This window comes from Carcharodon carcharias (assembly GCF_017639515.1).
Source record: "Carcharodon carcharias isolate sCarCar2 chromosome 37 unlocalized genomic scaffold, sCarCar2.pri SUPER_37_unloc_1, whole genome shotgun sequence".
Classification (NCBI taxonomy): Eukaryota; Metazoa; Chordata; class Chondrichthyes; order Lamniformes; family Lamnidae; genus Carcharodon; species Carcharodon carcharias.
The window spans coordinates 2,068,803-2,090,998 of record NW_024470758.1 but is presented as its reverse complement, the minus strand read 5'-3'; the positions used below and the strand labels follow the sequence as shown (position 1 = coordinate 2,090,998).

General features: G+C 60.2%; 1 protein-coding gene across 1 annotated transcript in view; it reads left to right on the top strand.

The window, feature by feature from the left end:
* Positions 1 to 1,595: 1,595 nt before the first annotated feature.
* Positions 1,596 to 22,196, top strand: part of wdr74 (WD repeat domain 74) — a 57,754-nt gene continuing 37,153 nt past the window's right edge. The window contains exons 1-2 of the mRNA XM_041181921.1: positions 1,596 to 1,690; positions 1,805 to 1,902. Of these exons, the coding sequence (XP_041037855.1) occupies positions 1,636 to 1,690; positions 1,805 to 1,902 (153 nt within the window). The 5' untranslated portion in view covers positions 1,596 to 1,635. The remainder of the gene's footprint in view (positions 1,691 to 1,804; positions 1,903 to 22,196) is intronic.

Here is a 22,196-nt window from a genome sequence, read left to right as displayed (position 1 = left end):
CTGGGATGTTCTGCCCGGTCGGTGTTGGGGTCTGGTGTGCGCTGCCCGGTCAGTGTTGGGGTCTGGTGTGCGCTGCCTGGTCAGTGTTGGGGTCTGGGATGTGCTGCCCGGTCAGTGTTGGGGTCTGGGATGTGCTGCCTGGTCAGTGTTGGGGTCTGGGATGCGCTGCCCGGTCAGTGTTGGGGTCTGGGAGGTGCTGCCCGGTCAGAGTTGGGGTCTGGGATGTGCTGCCCAGTCAGAGTTGGGGTCTGGGATGTGCTGCCCGGTAAGTGTTGGGGTCTGGGATGTGCTGCCCGGTCGGAGTTGGGGTCTGGGGTCTGGGATGCGCTGCCCGGTCGGTGTTGGGGTCTGGGATGCGCTGCCCGGTCGGAGTTGGGGTCTGGGATGTGCTGCCCGGTCAGAGTTGGGGTCTGGGGTCTGGGATGTGCTGCCCGGTCGGAGTTGGGGTCTGGGATGTGCTGCCCGGTCGGAGTTGGGGTCTGGGATGCTCTGCCGGTCGGAGTTGGGGTCTGGGATGTGCTGCCCGGTCAGAGTTGGGGTCTGGGATGCTCTGCCGGTCGGAGTTGGGGTCTGGGATGCGCTGCCCGGTCGGAGTTGGGGTCTGGGATGCTCTGCCGGTCGGAGTTGGGGTCTGGGATGCTCTGCCGGTTGGAGTTGGGGTCTGGGATGTGCTGCCCGGTCGGTGTTGGGGTCTGGGGTGCGCCGCCCGGTCGGTGTTAGGGTCTGGTGTGCGCTGCCCGGTCAGTGTTGGGGTCTGGGATGTGCTGTCCGGTCAGAGTTGGGGTCTGGGATGTGCTGTCCGGTCAGAGTTGGGGTCAGGGATGCGCTGCCCGATCGGAGTGGGGATTTGGGGAGGGCTGCCAGGTCAGTGTTGGGGTCTGGGATGTGCTGCCCGGTCAGTGTTGGGGTCTGGGATGTGCTGCACGGTCAGTGTTGGGGTCTGGGATGCGCTGCCCGGTCGGTGTTGGGGTCTGGGATGTGCTGTCCGGTCAGAGTTGGGGTCTGGGATGCGCTGCCCGGTCAGAGTTGGGTCTGGGATGCGCTGCCCGGTCAGAGTTGGGGTCTGGGATGTGCTGCATAGTCAGAGTTGGGGTCTGGGATGTGCTGCCCGGTCAGTGTTGGGGCCTGGGGTGCGCTGCCCGGTCGGTGTTGGGGTCTGGGGTGGGCTGCCCGGGGAGTGTGGGTGAGGCAGGTTCAATCGAGGCATCCAAGGGGACATGAGATGATTATTTGAATGGAAACGACGTGTGGGGGGGGGCGGGTGGGTACAGGGAAATGGCGGGGAAATGGCACTTGGTCATAATGCCCATTTGGAGAGCCAGCACAGACTCGATGGGCCGAATGGCCACCTCCTGCGCCGTGACCGATCTGCAGTTCCGTAAAGGCGGAGTATGGAGGGTTACGGGGGAGCAGGCGGCCAGCGAATTGAACCATTCAGGGAGCTGGCACGGACACGATGGGCCGAAAGGCCGCCAGCCGCTGGGTGGCGCGGGAAAGAGGAACTTGCTCAGTCTGAGCTGAGCAAGAGGCGGAACCAACCGGCGGCGCAGGTGGAGCGGCCGGAAGTGAAGGTCGGGCGGAAGGCAGAGAGCGGACGTAAGTGAAGGTCGGGCGGACAGCGCGGGTACACTCAAGATGGCGGCGCGGAGGTGCCACGTGTGGCTGGGAGCGGAGAGTGGGATCCTGAAGGGTGAGGAGAGCCGGCGGGAAAGGCCGAGGCTGCGGCGGGGCCTGGGGGCGGCGCGGGCGGCCCTTCCCTCCCCCCCCGCTATCATTTTAACCACCGTCTCCGCTTGAATTTCAGGCGTTGATCTCCACAGGAAACGGGCGATAAACTTCACCGATTTTAACCGTGGGCAAGAAATCAGCGAAATCGCCTGGAGAGACCGAGAGGAAAGAGAGGTAAAAAAACCCAAACACAGCGACAGTGCAGCACTCCCTCAGTACTGACCCTCCGACAGTGCAGCACTCCCTCAGTACTGACCCTCTGACAGTGCAGCACTCCCTCAGTACTGACCCTCTGACAGTGCAGCACTCCCTCAGTACTGACCCTCCGACAGTGCAGCACTCCCTCAGTACTGACCCTCTGACAGTGCAGCACTCCCTCAGTACTGACCCTCCGACAGTGCAGCACTCCCTCAGTACTGACCCTCTGACAGTGCAGCACTCCCTCAGTACTGACCCTCCGACAGTGCAGCACTCCCTCAGTACTGACCCTCCGACAGTGCAGCACTCCCTCAGTACTGACCCTCCGACAGTGCAGCACTCCCTCAGTACTGACCCTCTGACAGTGCAGCACTCCCTCAGTACTGACCCTCGGACAGTGCAGCACTCCCTCAGTACTGACCCTCCGACAGTGCAGCACTCCCTCAGTACTGACCCTCCGACAGTGCAGCACACCCTCAGTACTGACCCTCCGACAGTGCAGCGCTCCCTCAGCACTGACCCTCTGACAGTGCAGCGCTCCCTCATTACTGACCCTATGACAGTGCGGCACTCCCTCATTACTGACCCGATGACAGTGCGGCGCTCCCTCATTACCGACCCTCCGACAGTGCGGCGCTCCCTCAGTACTGACCCTCCGACAGTGCGGCACTCCCTCAGTACTAGCCCTCCGACACTGCGGCGCTCCCTCAGCACTGATCGCCTGACAGTGCAGCACTCCCTCAGTACTGACCCTGAACAGTGCGGCACTCCCTCAGTACTGATCCTCTGATACTGAGGCGCTCCCTCAGTACTGACCCTCCGACAGTGCAGCACTTCCTCAGTACTGACCCTCCGACAGTGCGGCACTCCCTCAGTACTGACCCTCTGACAGTGCAGCCCTCCCTCAGTACTAACCCTCCGATAGTGCAGCCCTCCCACAGTACTGACCCTCTGACAGTGCAGCACTCCCTTAGTACCGACCCTCCAACAGTGCAGCCCTCCCTCAGTAATGACCCTCTGACAGTGCAGCACTCCCTCAGTACTGACCCTCTGACAGTGCAGCACTCCCTCAGTACTGACCCTCTGACAGTGCAGCACTCCCTCAGTACTGACCCTCAGACAGTGCAGCACTCCCTCAGTACTGACCCTCAGACAGTGCAGCACTCCCTCAGTACTGACCCTCTGACAGTGCAGCGCTCCCTCAGTACTGACCCTCAAACAGTGCAACGCTCCCTCAGTACTGACCGTCCGACTATGCAGCACTCCCTCAGTACTGACCATCCGAGCAGCACTCCCTCAGTACTGACCCTCCGACAGTGCACAGCTACTTCAGTACTGACCCACCGACAGTGCAGCGCTCCCTCAGTAGTGACCCTCTGACAGTGCAGCACTCGCCTCAATACTGACCGTCCGACAGTGCAGCACTCCCTCAGTACTGACCCTCCGACAGTGCGGCGCTCCCTCAGTACTGACCCTCTGACAGTGCAGCACTCCCTCAGTACTGACCCTCTGACAGTGCAGCACTCCTTCAGTCCTGACCCTCTGACAGTGCAGCACTCCCTCAGTACTGACCCTCTGACAGTGCAGCACTCCCTCAGTACTGACCCTCTGACAGTGCAGCACTCCCTCAGTACTGACCCTCTGACAGTGCACCACTCCCTCAGTACTGACCGTCTGACAGTGAAGCACTCCCTCAGTACTGACCCTCTGACAGTGCAGCACTCCCTCAGTACTGACCCTCTGACAGTGCAGCACTCCCTCAGTACTGACCCTCTGACAGTGCAGCACGCCCTCAGTACTGACCCTCCGACAGTGCGGCACTCCCTCAGTACTGACCCTATGACAGTGCGGCGCTCCCTCATTACTGACCCTATGACAGTGCGGCACTCCCTCATTACTGACCCTCCGACTGTGCGGCGCTCCCTCAGTACTGACCCTATGACAGTGCGGCGCTCCCTCATTTCCGACCCTCTGACAGTGCGGCGCTCCCTCAGTACTGGCCCTCCGACACTGCGGCGCTCCCTCAGTACTGGCCCTCCGACACTGCGGCGCTCCCTCAGTACTGACCCTCCGACAGTGCGGCGCTCCCTCAGTACTGACCCTTCCGACTGTGCGGCGCTCCCTCAGTACTGACCCTATGACAGTGCAGCGCTCCCTCAGTACTGACCCTCCGACAGTGCGGCGCTCCCTCAGTACTAGCCCTCCGACACTGCGGTGCTCCCTCAGTACTGACCCTCCGACTGTGCGGCGCTCTCTCAGTACTGACCCTCCGACTGTGCGGCGCTCCCTCAATACTGACCCTCTGACAGTGCGGAGCTCCCTCATTACTGACCCTATGACAGTGCGGCGCTCCCTCATTACCGACCCTCCGACAGTGCGGCGCTCCCTCAGTACTGACCCTCCGACAGTGCGGCGCTCCCTCAGTACTGTCCGTCCGACACTGCGGCGCTCCCTCAGCACTGATCCTTTGACAGTGCAGCACTCCCTCAGTACTGACCCTGAACAGTGCGGCACTCCCTCAGTACTGACCCTCTGATACTGAGGCGCTCCCTCAGTACTGACCCTCCGACAGTGCAGCACTTCCTCAGTACTGACCCTCCGACAGTGCGGCACTCCCTCAGTACTGACCCTCTGACAGTGCAGCCCTCCCTCAGTACTGACCCTCCGATAGTGCAGCCCTCCCACAGTACTGACCCTCTGACAGTGCAGCACTCCCTTAGTACCGACCCTCCAACAGTGCTGCCCTCCCTCAGTAATGACCCTCTGACAGTGCAGCACTCCCTTAGTACTGACCCTCTGACAGTGCAGCACTCCCTCAGTACTGACCCTCTGACAGTGCAGCACTCCCTCAGTACTGACCCTCTGACAGTGCAGCGCTCCCTCAGTACTGACCCTCAAACAGTGCAACGCTCCCTCAGTACTGACCGTCCAACTATGCAGCACTCCCTCAGTACTGACCATCCGAGCAGCACTCCCTCAGTACTGACCCTCCAACAGTGCAGAGCTACTTCAGTACTGACCCTCCGACAGTGCAGCACTCCCTCAGTAGTGACCCTCTGACAGTGCAGCACTCCCTCAGTACTGACACTCTGACAATGCAGCACTTCCTCAATACTGACCGTCCGACAGTGCAGCACTCCCTCAGTACTGATCCTCTGACCGTGCGGCGCTCCCTCAGTACTGAACCTCCGACAGTGCAGCACTCCCTCAGTACTGACCCTCTAACAGTGCAGCACACCCTCAGTACTGACCCTCTGACAGTGCAGCAATCCCTCAGTACTGACCCTCTGACAGTGCAGCACTCCCTCAGTATTGACCCCCTGACAGTGCAGCACTCCCTCAGTACTGACCCTCTGACAGTGCAGCACTCCCTCAGTACTGACCCTCTGACAGTGCAGCACTCCCTCAGTACTGACCCTCTGACAGTGCAGCACTCCCTCAGTACTGACCCTCTGACAGTGCTGCACTCCCTCAGTACTGACCCTCTGACAGTGCAGCACTCCCTCAGTACTGACCCTCTGACAGTGCAGCACTCCCTCAGTACTGACCCTCTGACAGTGCAGCACTCCCTCAGTACTGACCCTCTGACAGTGCAGCACTCCCTCAGTACTGACCCTCTGACAGTGCAGCACTCCCTCAGTACTGACCCTCTGACAGTGCAGCACTCCCTCAGTACTGACCCTCTGACAGTGCAGCACTCCCTCAGTACTGACCCTCTGACAGTGCAGCACTCCCTCAGTACTGACCCTCTGACAGTGCAGCACTCCCTCAGTACTGACCCTCAGACAGTGCGGCACTCCCTCAGTACTGACCCTGAAACAGTGCAACGCTCCCTCAGTACTGACCGTCCGACTATGCAGCATTCCCTCAGTACTGACCATCCGAGCAGCACTCCCTCAGTACTGACCCTCCGACAGTGCAGAGCTACTTCAGTACTGACCCTCCGACAGTGCAGCACTCCCTCAGTAGTGACCCTCCGACAGTGCAGCACTCTCTCAGTACTAACCCTCCGACAGTGCAGCACTCCCTCAGTACTGACCCTCCAAGAGTGCGGCGCTCCCTCAGTACTGACCCTCCGACAGTGCGGCGATCCCTCAGTACTGACCCTCCGACAGTGCGGCGCTCCCTCAGTACTGACCCTCCGACTGTGCGGCACTCCCTCAGTACTGACCCTATGACAGTGCAGCGCTCCCTCATTACTAACCCTATGACAGTGCGGCGCTCCCTCATTACTGACCCTCCGACTGTGCGGCGCTCCCTCAGTACTGACCCTATGACAGTGCTGCGCTCCCTCAGTACCGACCCTCTGACATTCCGGCGCTCCCTCAGTACTGACCCTCCGACACTGCGGCGCTCCCTCAGTACTGACCCTCCGACACTGCGGCGCTCCCTCAGTACTGACCCTCCGACTGTGCGGCGCTCCCTCAGTACTGACCCTATGACAGTGCGGCGCTCCCTCAGTACCGACCCTCCGACAGTGCGGCGCTCCCTCAGTACTGACCCTCCGACAGTGCGGCGCTCCCTCAGTACTGGCCCTCCGACACTGCGGCGCTCCCTCAGTACTGACCCTCCGACAGTGCGGCGCTCCCTCAGTACTGACCCTCCGACTGTGCGGCGCTCCCTCAATACTGACCCTCTGACAGTGCGGCTCTCCCTTATTACTGACCCTATGACAGTGCGGCACTCCCTCATTACTGACCCTATGACAGTGCGGCGCTCCCTCATTACCGACCCTCCGACAGTGCGGCGCTCCCTCAGTACTGACCCTCCGACAGTGCGGCGCTCCCTCAGTACTGACCCTCTGACAGTGCGGCGCTCCCTCAGTAACGAACCTCCGACAGTGCGGCTTTCCCTCCGACTGTGCGGCGCTCCCTCAGTACTGACCCTCCGACTGTGCGGCACTCCCTCAGTACTGACCCTATGACAGTGCGGCGCTCCCTCATTACTGACCCTATGACAGTGCGGCGCTCCCTCATTACTGACCCTCCGACTGTGCGGCGCTCCCTCAGTACTGACCCCATGACAGTGCGGCGCTCCCTCAGTACCGAAACTCTGGCAGTGCGGCGCTCCCTCAGTACTGGCCCTCCGACAGTGCGGCGCTCCCTCAGTACTGTCCCTCCGACACTGCGGCGCTCCCTCAGTACTGACCCTCCGACTGTGCGGCGTTCCCTCAGTACTGACCCTATGACAGTGCGGCGCTCCCTCAGTACTGACCCTCCGACAGTGCGGCGTTCCCTCAGTACTGACCCTCTGACAGTGCAGCACTCCCTCAGTACTGACCCTCTGACAGTGCAGCGCTCCCTCAGTACTGACCCTCAAACAGTGCAACGCTCCCTCAGTACTGACCGTCCGACTATGCAGCACTCCCTCAGTACTGACCATCCGAGCAGCACTCCCTCAGTACTGACCCTCCGACAGTGCAGAGCTACTTCAGTACTGACCCTCCGACAGTGCAGCACTCCCTCAGTAGTGACCCTCTGACAGTGCAGCACTCCCTCAGTACTGACACTCTGACAATGCAGCACTTCCTCAATACTGACCGTCCGACAGTGCAGCACTCCCTCAGTACTGATCCTCTGACCGTGCGGCGCTCCCTCAGTACTGAACCTCCGACAGTGCAGCACTCCCTCAGTACTGACCCTCTAACAGTGCAGCACACCCTCAGTACTGACCCTCTGACAGTGCAGCAATCCCTCAGTACTGACCCTCTGACAGTGCAGCACTCCCTCAGTACTGACCCCCTGACAGTGCAGCACTCCCTCAGTACTGACCCTCTGACAGTGCAGCACTCCCTCAGTACTGACCCTCTGACAGTGCAGCACTCCCTCAGTACTGACCCTCTGACAGTGCAGCACTCCCTCAGTACTGACCCTCTGACAGTGCAGCACTCCCTCAGTACTGACCCTCTGACAGTGCAGCACTCCCTCAGTACTGACCCTCTGACAGTGCAGCACTCCCTCAGTACTGACCCTCTGACAGTGCAGCACTCCCTCAGTACTGACCCTCTGACAGTGCAGCACTCCCTCAGTACTGACCCTCTGACAGTGCAGCACTCCCTCAGTACTGACCCTCTGACAGTGCAGCACTCCCTCAGTACTGACCCTCAGACAGTGCGGCACTCCCTCAGTACTGACCCTGAAACAGTGCAACGCTCCCTCAGTACTGACCGTCCGACTATGCAGCATTCCCTCAGTACTGACCATCCGAGCAGCACTCCCTCAGTACTGACCCTCCGACAGTGCAGAGCTACTTCAGTACTGACCCTCCGACAGTGCAGCACTCCCTCAGTAGTGACCCTCCGACAGTGCAGCACTCTCTCAGTACTAACCCTCCGACAGTGCAGCACTCCCTCAGTACTGACCCTCCAATAGTGCGGCGCTCCCTCAGTACTGACCCTCCGACAGTGCGGCGATCCCTCAGTACTGACCCTCCGACAGTGCGGCGCTCCCTCAGTACTGACCCTCCGACTGTGCGGCACTCCCTCAGTACTGACCCTATGACAGTGCAGCGCTCCCTCATTACTAACCCTATGACAGTGCGGCGCTCCCTCATTACTGACCCTCCGACTGTGCGGCGCTCCCTCAGTACTGACCCTATGACAGTGCTGCGCTCCCTCAGTACCGACCCTCTGTCATTCCGGCGCTCCCTCAGTACTGACCCTCCGACACTGCGGCGCTCCCTCAGTACTGACCCTCCGACACTGCGGCGCTCCCTCAGTACTGACCCTCCGACTGTGCGTCGCTCCCTCAGTACTGACCCTCCGACAGTGCGGCGCTCCCTCAGTACCGACCCTCCGACAGTGCGGCGCTCCCTCAGTACTGACCCTCCGACAGTGCGGCGCTCCCTCAGTACTGGCCCTCCGACACTGCCGCGCTCCCTCAGTACTGACCCTCCGACAGTGCGGCGCTCCCTTAGTACTGACCCTCCGACTGTGCGGCGCTCCCTCAATACTGACCCTCTGACAGTGCGGCTCTCCCTTATTACTGACCCTATGACAGTGCGGCACTCCCTCATTACTGACCCTATGACAGTGCGGCGCTCCCTCAGTACTGACCCTCCGACAGTGCGGCGCTCCCTCAGTACTGACCCTCCGACAGTGCGGCGCTCCCTCAGTACTGACCCTCCGACAGTGCGGCGCTCCCTCAGTACTGACCCTCCGACTGTGCGGCGTTCCCTCAGTACTGACCCTATGACAGTGCGGCGCTCCCTCAGTACTGACCCTCCGACAGTGCGGCGTTCCCTCAGTACTGACCCTCTGACAGTGCAGCACTCCCTCAGTACTGACCCTCTGACAGTGCAGCGCTCCCTCAGTACTGACCCTCAAACAGTGCAACGCTCCCTCAGTACTGACCGTCCGACTATGCAGCACTCCCTCAGTACTGACCATCCGAGCAGCACTCCCTCAGTACTGACCCTCCGACAGTGCAGAGCTACTTCAGTACTGACCCTCCGACAGTGCAGCACTCCCTCAGTAGTGACCCTCTGACAGTGCAGCACTCCCTCAGTACTGACACTCTGACAATGCAGCACTTCCTCAATACTGACCGTCCGACAGTGCAGCACTCCCTCAGTACTGATCCTCTGACCGTGCGGCGCTCCCTCAGTACTGAACCTCCGACAGTGCAGCACTCCCTCAGTACTGACCCTCTAACAGTGCAGCACACCCTCAGTACTGACCCTCTGACAGTGCAGCAATCCCTCAGTACTGACCCTCTGACAGTGCAGCACTCCCTCAGTACTGACCCCCTGACAGTGCAGCACTCCCTCAGTACTGACCCTCTGACAGTGCAGCACTCCCTCAGTACTGACCCTCTGACAGTGCAGCACTCCCTCAGTACTGACCCTCTGACAGTGCAGCACTCCCTCAGTACTGACCCTCTGACAGTGCAGCACTCCCTCAGTACTGACCCTCTGACAGTGCAGCACTCCCTCAGTACTGACCCTCTGACAGTGCAGCACTCCCTCAGTACTGACCCTCTGACAGTGCAGCACTCCCTCAGTACTGACCCTCTGACAGTGCAGCACTCCCTCAGTACTGACCCTCTGACAGTGCAGCACTCCCTCAGTACTGACCCTCAGACAGTGCGGCACTCCCTCAGTACTGACCCTGAAACAGTGCAACGCTCCCTCAGTACTGACCGTCCGACTATGCAGCATTCCCTCAGTACTGACCATCCGAGCAGCACTCCCTCAGTACTGACCCTCCGACAGTGCAGAGCTACTTCAGTACTGACCCTCCGACAGTGCAGCCTCCCTCAGTAGTGACCCTCCGACAGTGCAGCACTCTCTCAGTACTAACCCTCCGACAGTGCAGCACTCCCTCAGTACTGACCCTCCAATAGTGCGGCGCTCCCTCAGTACTGACCCTCCGACAGTGCGGCGATCCCTCAGTACTGACCCTCCGACAGTGCGGCGCTCCCTCAGTACTGACCCTCCGACTGTGCGGCACTCCCTCAGTACTGACCCTATGACAGTGCAGCGCTCCCTCATTACTAACCCTATGACAGTGCGGCGCTCCCTCATTACTGACCCTCCGACTGTGCGGCGCTCCCTCAGTACTGACCCTATGACAGTGCTGCGCTCCCTCAGTACCGACCCTCTGACATTCCGGCGCTCCCTCAGTACTGACCCTCCGACACTGCGGCGCTCCCTCAGTACTGACCCTCCGACACTGCGGCGCTCCCTCAGTACTGACCCTCCGACTGTGCGTCGCTCCCTCAGTACTGACCCTATGACAGTGCGGCGCTCCCTCATTTCCGACCCTCTGACAGTGCGGCGCTCCCTCAGTACTGGCCCTCCGACACTGCGGCGCTCCCTCAGTACTGGCCCTCCGACACTGCGGCGCTCCCTCAGTACTGACCCTCCGACAGTGCGGCGCTCCCTCAGTACTGACCCTCCGACTGTGCGGCGCTCCCTCAGTACTGACCCTATGACAGTGCAGCGCTCCCTCAGTACTGACCCTCCGACAGTGCGGCGCTCCCTCAGTACTAGCCCTCCGACACTGCGGTGCTCCCTCAGTACTGACCCTCCGACTGTGCGGCGCTCTCTCAGTACTGACCCTCCGACTGTGCGGCGCTCCCTCAATACTGACCCTCTGACAGTGCGGCGCTCCCTCATTACTGACCCTATGACAGTGCGGCGCTCCCTCATTACCGACCCTCCGACAGTGCGACGCTCCCTCAGTACTGACCCTCCGACAGTGCGGCGCTCCCTCAGTACTGTCCGTCCGACACTGCGGCGCTCCCTCAGCACTGATCCTTTGACAGTGCAGCACTCCCTCAGTACTGACCCTGAACAGTGCGGCACTCCCTCAGTACTGATCCTCTGATACTGAGGCGCTCCCTCAGTACTGACCCTCCGACAGTGCAGCACTTCCTCAGTACTGACCCTCCGACAGTGCGGCACTCCCTCAGTACTGACCCTCTGACAGTGCAGCCCTCCCTCAATACTGACCCTCCGATAGTGCAGCCCTCCCACAGTACTGACCCTCTGACAGTGCAGCACTCCCTTAGTACCGACCCTCCAACAGTGCTGCCCTCCCTCAGTAATGACCCTCTGACAGTGCAGCACTCCCTTAGTACTGACCCTCTGACAGTGCAGCACTCCCTCAGTACTGACCCTCTGACAGTGCAGCACTCCCTCAGTACTGACCCTCTGACAGTGCAGCGCTCCCTCAGTACTGACCCTCAAACAGTGCAACGCTCCCTCAGTACTGACCGTCCAACTATGCAGCACTCCCTCAGTACTGACCATCCGAGCAGCACTCCCTCAGTACTGACCCTCCGACAGTGCAGAGCTACTTCAGTACTGACCCTCCGACAGTGCAGCACTCCCTCAGTAGTGACCCTCTGACAGTGCAGCACTCCCTCAGTACTGACACTCTGACAATGCAGCACTTCCTCAATACTGACCGTCCGACAGTGCAGCACTCCCTCAGTACTGATCCTCTGACCGTGCGGCGCTCCCTCAGTACTGAACCTCCGACAGTGCAGCACTCCCTCAGTACTGACCCTCTAACAGTGCAGCACACCCTCAGTACTGACCCTCTGACAGTGCAGCAATCCCTCAGTACTGACCCTCTGACAGTGCAGCACTCCCTCAGTACTGACCCCCTGACAGTGCAGCACTCCCTCAGTACTGACCCTCTGACAGTGCAGCACTCCCTCAGTACTGACCCTCTGACAGTGCAGCACTCCCTCAGTACTGACCCTCTGACAGTGCAGCACTCCCTCAGTACTGACCCTCTGACAGTGCAGCACTCCCTCAGTACTGACCCTCTGACAGTGCAGCACTCCCTCAGTACTGACCCTCTGACAGTGCAGCACTCCCTCAGTACTGACCCTCTGACAGTGCAGCACTCCCTCAGTACTGACCCTCTGACAGTGCAGCACTCCCTCAGTACTGACCCTCTGACAGTGCAGCACTCCCTCAGTACTGACCCTCTGACAGTGCAGCACTCCCTCAGTACTGACCCTCAGACAGTGCGGCACTCCCTCAGTACTGACCCTGAAACAGTGCAACGCTCCCTCAGTACTGACCGTCCGACTATGCAGCATTCCCTCAGTACTGACCATCCGAGCAGCACTCCCTCAGTACTGATCCTCTGACCGTGCGGCGCTCCCTCAGTACTGAACCTCCGACAGTGCAGCACTCCCTCAGTACTGACCCTCTAACAGTGCAGCACACCCTCAGTACTGACCCTCTGACAGTGCAGCAATCCCTCAGTACTGACCCTCTGACAGTGCAGCACTCCCTCAGTACTGACCCCCTGACAGTGCAGCACTCCCTCAGTACTGACCCTCTGACAGTGCAGCACTCCCTCAGTACTGACCCTCTGACAGTGCAGCACTCCCTCAGTACTGACCCTCTGACAGTGCAGCACTCCCTCAGTACTGACCCTCTGACAGTGCAGCACTCCCTCAGTACTGACCCTCTGACAGTGCAGCACTCCCTCAGTACTGACCCTCTGACAGTGCAGCACTCCCTCAGTACTGACCCTCTGACAGTGCAGCACTCCCTCAGTACTGACCCTCTGACAGTGCAGCACTCCCTCAGTACTGACCCTCTGACAGTGCAGCACTCCCTCAGTACTGACCCTCTGACAGTGCAGCACTCCCTCAGTACTGACCCTCTGACAGTGCAGCACTCCCTCAGTACTGACCCTCTGACAGTGCAGCACTCCCTCAGTACTGACCCTCTGACAGTGCAGCACTCCCTCAGTACTGACCCTCAGACAGTGCGGCACTCCCTCAGTACTGACCCTGAAACAGTGCAACGCTCCCTCAGTACTGACCGTCCGACTATGCAGCATTCCCTCAGTACTGACCATCCGAGCAGCACTCCCTCAGTACTGACCCTGCGACAGTGCAGAGCTACTTCAGTACTGACCCTCCGACAGTGCAGCACTCCCTCAGTAGTGACCCTCCGACAGTGCAGCACTCTCTCAGTACTAACCCTCCGACAGTGCAGCACTCCCTCAGTACTGACCCTCCAATAGTGCGGCGCTCCCTCAGTACTGACCCTCCGATAGTGCGGCGATCCCTCAGTACTGACCCTCCGACAGTGCGGCGCTCCCTCAGTACTGACCCTCCGACTGTGCGGCACTCCCTCAGTACTGACCCTATGACAGTGCAGCGCTCCCTCATTACTAACCCTATGACAGTGCGGCGCTCCCTCATTACTGACCCTCCGACTGTGCGGCGCTCCCTCAGTACTGACCCTATGACAGTGCTGCGCTCCCTCAGTACCGACCCTCTGACATTCCGGCGCTCCCTCAGTACTGACCCTCCGACACTGCGGCGCTCCCTCAGTACTGACCCTCCGACACTGCGGCGCTCCCTCAGTACTGACCCTCCGACTGTGCGTCGTTCCCTCAGTACTGACCCTATGACAGTGCGGCGCTCCCTCAGTACCGACCCTCCGACAGTGCGGCGCTCCCTCAGTACTGACCCTCCGACAGTGCGGCGCTCCCTCAGTACTGGCCCTCCGACACTGCGGCGCTCCCTCAGTACTGACCCTCCGACAGTGCGGCGCTCCCTCAGTACTGACCCTCCGACTGTGCGGCGCTCCCTCAATACTGACCCTCTGACAGTGCGGCTCTCCCTTATTACTGACCCTATGACAGTGCGGCACTCCCTCATTACTGACCCTATGACAGTGCGGCGCTCCCTCATTATCGACCCTCCGACAGTGCGGCGCTCCCTCAGTACTGACCCTCCGACAGCGCGGCGCTCCCTCAGTACTGACCCTCCGACAGTGCGGCGCTCCCTCAGTACTGACCCTCCGACTGTGCGGCGCTCCCTCAGTACTGACCCTCCGACTGTGCGGCACTCCCTCAGTACTGACCCTATGACAGTGCGGCGCTCCCTCATTACTGACCCTATGACAGTGCGGCGCTCCCTCATTACTGACCCTCCGACACTGCGGCGCTCCCTCAGTACTGACCCTCCGACTGTGCGTCGCTCCCTCAGTACTGACCCTATGACAGTGCGGCGCTCCCTCATTTCCGACCCTCTGACAGTGCGGCGCTCCCTCAGTACTGGCCCTCCGACACTGCGGCGCTCCCTCAGTACTGGCCCTCCGACACTGCGGCGCTCCCTCAGTACTGACCCTCCGACAGTGCGGCGCTCCCTCAGTACTGACCCTCCGACTGTGCGGCGCTCCCTCAGTACTGACCCTATGACAGTGCAGCGCTCCCTCAGTACTGACCCTCCGACAGTGCGGCGCTCCCTCAGTACTAGCCCTCCGACACTGCGGTGCTCCCTCAGTACTGACCCTCCGACTGTGCGGCGCTCTCTCAGTACTGACCCTCCGACTGTGCGGCGCTCCCTCAATACTGACCCTCTGACAGTGCGGCGCTCCCTCATTACTGACCCTATGACAGTGCGGCGCTCCCTCATTACCGACCCTCCGACAGTGCGACGCTCCCTCAGTACTGACCCTCCGACAGTGCGGCGCTCCCTCAGTACTGTCCGTCCGACACTGCGGCGCTCCCTCAGCACTGATCCTTTGACAGTGCAGCACTCCCTCAGTACTGACCCTGAACAGTGCGGCACTCCCTCAGTACTGATCCTCTGATACTGAGGCGCTCCCTCAGTACTGACCCTCCGACAGTGCAGCACTTCCTCAGTACTGACCCTCCGACAGTGCGGCACTCCCTCAGTACTGACCCTCTGACAGTGCAGCCCTCCCTCAATACTGACCCTCCGATAGTGCAGCCCTCCCACAGTACTGACCCTCTGACAGTGCAGCACTCCCTTAGTACCGACCCTCCAACAGTGCTGCCCTCCCTCAGTAATGACCCTCTGACAGTGCAGCACTCCCTTAGTACTGACCCTCTGACAGTGCAGCACTCCCTCAGTACTGACCCTCTGACAGTGCAGCACTCCCTCAGTACTGACCCTCTGACAGTGCAGCGCTCCCTCAGTACTGACCCTCAAACAGTGCAACGCTCCCTCAGTACTGACCGTCCAACTATGCAGCACTCCCTCAGTACTGACCATCCGAGCAGCACTCCCTCAGTACTGACCCTCCGACAGTGCAGAGCTACTTCAGTACTGACCCTCCGACAGTGCAGCACTCCCTCAGTAGTGACCCTCTGACAGTGCAGCACTCCCTCAGTACTGACACTCTGACAATGCAGCACTTCCTCAATACTGACCGTCCGACAGTGCAGCACTCCCTCAGTACTGATCCTCTGACCGTGCGGCGCTCCCTCAGTACTGAACCTCCGACAGTGCAGCACTCCCTCAGTACTAACCCTCTAACAGTGCAGCACACCCTCAGTACTGACCCTCTGACAGTGCAGCAATCCCTCAGTACTGACCCTCTGACAGTGCAGCACTCCCTCAGTACTGACCCCCTGACAGTGCAGCACTCCCTCAGTACTGACCCTCTGACAGTGCAGCACTCCCTCAGTACTGACCCTCTGACAGTGCAGCACTCCCTCAGTACTGACCCTCTGACAGTGCAGCACTCCCTCAGTACTGACCCTCTGACAGTGCAGCACTCCCTCAGTACTGACCCTCTGACAGTGCAGCACTCCCTCAGTACTGACCCTCTGACAGTGCAGCACTCCCTCAGTACTGACCCTCTGACAGTGCAGCACTCCCTCAGTACTGACCCTCTGACAGTGCAGCACTCCCTCAGTACTGACCCTCTGACAGTGCAGCACTCCCTCAGTACTGACCCTCTGACAGTGCAGCACTCCCTCAGTACTGACCCTCAGACAGTGCGGCACTCCCTCAGTACTGACCCTGAAACAGTGCAACGCTCCCTCAGTACTGACCGTCCGACTATGCAGCATTCCCTCAGTACTGACCATCCGAGCAGCACTCCCTCAGTACTGATCCTCTGACCGTGCGGCGCTCCCTCAGTACTGAACCTCCGACAGTGCAGCACTCCCTCAGTACTGACCCTCTAACAGTGCAGCACACCCTCAGTACTGACCCTCTGACAGTGCAGCAATCCCTCAGTACTGACCCTCTGACAGTGCAGCACTCCCTCAGTACTGACCCCCTGACAGTGCAGCACTCCCTCAGTACTGACCCTCTGACAGTGCAGCACTCCCTCAGTACTGACCCTCTGACAGTGCAGCACTCCCTCAGTACTGACCCTCTGACAGTGCAGCACTCCCTCAGTACTGACCCTCTGACAGTGCAGCACTCCCTCAGTACTGACCCTCTGACAGTGCAGCACTCCCTCAGTACTGACCCTCTGACAGTGCAGCACTCCCTCAGTACTGACCCTCTGACAGTGCAGCACTCCCTCAGTACTGACCCTCTGACAGTGCAGCACTCCCTCAGTACTGACCCTCTGACAGTGCAGCACTCCCTCAGTACTGACCCTCTGACAGTGCAGCACTCCCTCAGTACTGACCCTCTGACAGTGCAGCACTCCCTCAGTACTGACCCTCTGACAGTGCAGCACTCCCTCAGTACTGACCCTCAGACAGTGCGGCACTCCCTCAGTACTGACCCTGAAACAGTGCAACGCTCCCTCAGTACTGACCGTCCGACTATGCAGCATTCCCTCAGTACTGACCATCCGAGCAGCACTCCCTCAGTACTGACCCTGCGACAGTGCAGAGCTACTTCAGTACTGACCCTCCGACAGTGCAGCACTCCCTCAGTAGTGACCCTCCGACAGTGCAGCACTCTCTCAGTACTAACCCTCCGACAGTGCAGCACTCCCTCAGTACTGACCCTCCAATAGTGCGGCGCTCCCTCAGTACTGACCCTCCGATAGTGCGGCGATCCCTCAGTACTGACCCTCCGACAGTGCGGCGCTCCCTCAGTACTGACCCTCCGACTGTGCGGCACTCCCTCAGTACTGACCCTATGACAGTGCAGCGCTCCCTCATTACTAACCCTATGACAGTGCGGCGCTCCCTCATTACTGACCCTCCGACTGTGCGGCGCTCCCTCAGTACTGACCCTATGACAGTGCTGCGCTCCCTCAGTACCGACCCTCTGACATTCCGGCGCTCCCTCAGTACTGACCCTCCGACACTGCGGCGCTCCCTCAGTACTGACCCTCCGACACTGCGGCGCTCCCTCAGTACTGACCCTCCGACTGTGCGTCGTTCCCTCAGTACTGACCCTATGACAGTGCGGCGCTCCCTCAGTACCGACCCTCCGACAGTGCGGCGCTCCCTCAGTACTGACCCTCCGACAGTGCGGCGCTCCCTCAGTACTGGCCCTCCGACACTGCGGCGCTCCCTCAGTACTGACCCTCCGACAGTGCGGCGCTCCCTCAGTACTGACCCTCCGACTGTGCGGCGCTCCCTCAATACTGACCCTCTGACAGTGCGGCTCTCCCTTATTACTGACCCTATGACAGTGCGGCACTCCCTCATTACTGACCCTATGACAGTGCGGCGCTCCCTCATTATCGACCCTCCGACAGTGCGGCGCTCCCTCAGTACTGACCCTCCGACAGTGCGGCGCTCCCTCAGTACTGACCCTCCGACAGTGCGGCGCTCCCTCAGTACTGACCCTCCGACTGTGCGGCGCTCCCTCAGTACTGACCCTCCGACTGTGCGGCACTCCCTCAGTACTGACCCTATGACAGTGCGGCGCTCCCTCATTACTGACCCTATGACAGTGCGGCGCTCCCTCATTACTGACCCTCCGACTGTGCGGCGCTCCCTCAGTACTGACCCCATGACAGTGCGGCGCTCCCTCAGTACCGAAACTCTGGCAGTGCGGCGCTCCCTCAGTACTGGCCCTCCGACAGTGCGGCGCTCCCTCAGTACTGTCCCTCCGACACTGCGGCGCTCCCTCAGTACTGACCCTCCGACTGTGCGGCGTTCCCTCAGTACTGACCCTATGACAGTGCGGCGCTCCCTCAGTACTGACCCTCCGACAGTGCGGCGCTCCCTCAGTACTGACCCTCTGACAGTGCAGCACTCCCTCAGTACTGACCCTCTGACAGTGCAGCGCTCCCTCAGTACTGACCCTCAAACAGTGCAACGCTCCCTCAGTACTGACCGTCCGACTATGCAGCACTCCCTCAGTACTGACCATCCGAGCAGCACTCCCTCAGTACTGACCCTCCGACAGTGCAGAGCTACTTCAGTACTGACCCTCCGACAGTGCAGCACTCCCTCAGTAGTGACCCTCTGACAGTGCAGCACTCCCTCAGTACTGACACTCTGACAATGCAGCACTTCCTCAATACTGACCGTCCGACAGTGCAGCACTCCCTCAGTACTGATCCTCTGACCGTGCGGCGCTCCCTCAGTACTGAACCTCCGACAGTGCAGCACTCCCTCAGTACTGACCCTCTAACAGTGCAGCACACCCTCAGTACTGACCCTCTGACAGTGCAGCACTCCCTCAGTACTGACCCCCTGACAGTGCAGCACTCCCTCAGTACTGACCCTCTGACAGTGCAGCACTCCCTCAGTACTGACCCTCTGACAGTGCAGCACTCCCTCAGTACTGACCCTCTGACAGTGCAGCACTCCCTCAGTACTGACCCTCTGACAGTGCAGCACTCCCTCAGTACTGACCCTCTGACAGTGCAGCACTCCCTCAGTACTGACCCTCTGACAGTGCAGCACTCCCTCAGTACTGACCCTCTGACAGTGCAGCACTCCCTCAGTACTGACCCTCTGACAGTGCAGCACTCCCTCAGTACTGACCCTCTGACAGTGCAGCACTCCCTCAGTACTGACCCTCTGACAGTGCCGCACTCCCTCAGTACTGACCCTCAGACAGTGCGGCACTCCCTCAGTACTGACCCTGAAACAGTGCAACGCTCCCTCAGTACTGACCGTCCGACTATGCAGCATTCCCTCAGTACTGACCATCCGAGCAGCACTCCCTCAGTACTGACCCTCCGACAGTGCAGAGCTACTTCAGTACTGACCCTCCGACAGTGCAGCACTCCCTCAGTAGTGACCCTCCGACAGTGCAGCACTCTCTCAGTACTAACCCTCCGACAGTGCAGCACTCCCTCAGTACTGACCCTCCAATAGTGCGGCGCTCCCTCAGTACTGACCCTCCGACAGTGCGGCGATCCCTCAGTACTGACCCTCCGACAGTGCGGCGCTCCCTCAGTACTGACCCTCAGACAGTGCGGCACTCCCTCAGTACTGACCCTATGACAGTGCAGCGCTCCCTCATTACTAACCCTATGACAGTGCGGCGCTCCCTCATTACTGACCCTCCGACTGTGCGGCGCTCCCTCAGTACTGACCCTATGACAGTGCTGCGCTCCCTCAGTACCGACCCTCTGTCATTCCGGCGCTCCCTCAGTACTGACCCTCCGACACTGCGGCGCTCCCTCAGTACTGACCCTCCGACAGTGCGGCGCTCCCTTAGTACTGACCCTCCGACTGTGCGTCGCTCCCTCAGTACTGACCCTATGACAGTGCGGCGCTCCCTCAGTACCGACCCTCCGACAGTGCGGCGCTCCCTCAGTACTGACCCTCCGACAGTGCGGCGCTCCCTCAGTACTGGCCCTCCGACACTGCGGCGCTCCCTCAGTACTGACCCTCCGACAGTGCGGCGCTCCCTCAGTACTGACCCTCCGACTGTGCGGCGCTCCCTCAATACTGACCCTCTGACAGTGCGGCTCTCCCTTATTACTGACCCTATGACAGTGCGGCACTCCCTCATTACTGACCCTATGACAGTGCGGCGCTCCCTCATTACCGACCCTCCGACAGTGCGGCGCTCCCTCAGTACTGACCCTCCGACAGTGCGGCGCTCCCTCAGTACTGACCCTCCGACAGTGCGGCGCTCCCTCAGTACTGACCCTCCGACTGTGCGGCACTCCCTCAGTACTGACCCTATGACAGTGCGGCGCTCCCTCATTACTGACCCTATGACAGTGCGGCGCTCCCTCAGTACTGACCCTCCGACTGTGCGGCGCTCCCTCAGTACTGACCCTCCGACTGTGCGGCGCTCCCTCAGTACTGACCCTCCGACTGTGCGGCACTCCCTCAGTACTGACCCTATGACAGTGCGGCGCTCCCTCATTACTGACCCTATGACAGTGCGGCGCTCCCTCATTACTGACCCTCCGACTGTGCGGAGCTCCCTCAGTACTGACCCCATGACAGTGCGGCGCTCCCTCAGTACCGAAACTCTGACAGTGCGGCGCTCCCTCAGTACTGACCCTCCGACAGTGCGGCGCTCCCTCAGTACTGTCCCTCCGACACTGCGGCGCTCCCTCAGTACTGACCCTCCGTCTGTGCGGCGTTCCCTCAGTACTGACCCTATGACAGTGCGGCGCTCCCTCAGTACTGACCCTCCGACAGTGCGGCGCTCCCCCAGTACTGACCCTCTGACAGTGCAGCACTCCCTCAGTACTGACCCTCTGACAGTGCAGCGCTCCCTCAGTACTGACCCTCAAACAGTGCAACGCTCCCTCAGTACTGACCGTCCGACTATGCAGCACTCCCTCAGTACTGACCATCCGAGCAGCACTCCCTCAGTACTGACCCTCCGACAGTGCAGAGCTACTTCAGTACTGACCCTCCGACAGTGCAGCACTCCCTCAGTAGTGACCCTCTGACAGTGCAGCACTCCCTCAGTACTGACACTCTGACAATGCAGCACTTCCTCAATACTGACCGTCCGACAGTGCAGCACTCCCTCAGTACTGATCCTCTGACAGTGCGGCGCTCCCTCAGTACTGAACCTCCGACAGTGCAGCACTCCCTCAGTACTGACCCTCTAACAGTGCAGCACACCCTCAGTACTGACCCTCTGACAGTGCAGCAATCCCTCAGTACTGACCCTCTGACAGTGCAGCACTCCCTCAGTACTGACCCCCTGACAGTGCAGCACTCCCTCAGTACTGACCCTCTGACAGTGCAGCACTCCCTCAGTACTGACCCTCTGACAGTGCAGCACTCCCTCAGTACTGACCCTCTGACAGTGCAGCACTCCCTCAGTACTGACCCTCTGACAGTGCAGCACTCCCTCAGTACTGACCCTCTGACAGTGCAGCACTCCCTCAGTACTGACCCTCTGACAGTGCAGCACTCCCTCAGTACTGACCCTCTGACAGTGCAGCACTCCCTCAGTACTGACCCTCTGACAGTGCAGCACTCCCTCAGTACTGACCCTCTGACAGTGCAGCACTCCCTCAGTACTGACCCTCTGACAGTGCAGCACTCCCTCAGTACTGACCCTCTGACAGTGCAGCACTCCCTCAGTACTGACCCTCTGACAGTGCAGCACTCCCTCAGTACTGACCCTCTGACAGTGCAGCACTCCCTCAGTACTGACCCTCAGACAGTGCGGCACTCCCTCAGTACTGACCCTGAAACAGTGCAACGCTCCCTCAGTACTGACCGTCCGACTATGCAGCATTCCCTCAGTACTGACCATCCGAGCAGCACTCCCTCAGTACTGACCCTCCGACAGTGCAGAGCTACTTCAGTACTGACCCTCCGACAGTGCAGCACTCCCTCAGTAGTGACCCTCCGACAGTGCAGCACTCCCTCAGTAGTGACCCTCCGACAGTGCAGCACTCTCTCAGTACTAACCCTCCGACAGTGCAGCACTCCCTCAGTACTGACCCTCCAATAGTGCGGCGCTCCCTCAGTACTGACCCTCCGACAGTGCGGCGATCCCTCAGTACTGACCCTCCGACAGTGCGGTGCTCCCTCAGTACTGACCCTCCGACTGTGCGGCACTCCCTCAGTACTGACCCTATGACAGTGCAGCGCTCCCTCATTACTAACCCTATGACAGTGCGGCGCTCCCTCATTACTGACCCTCCGACTGTGCGGCGCTCCCTCAGTACTGACC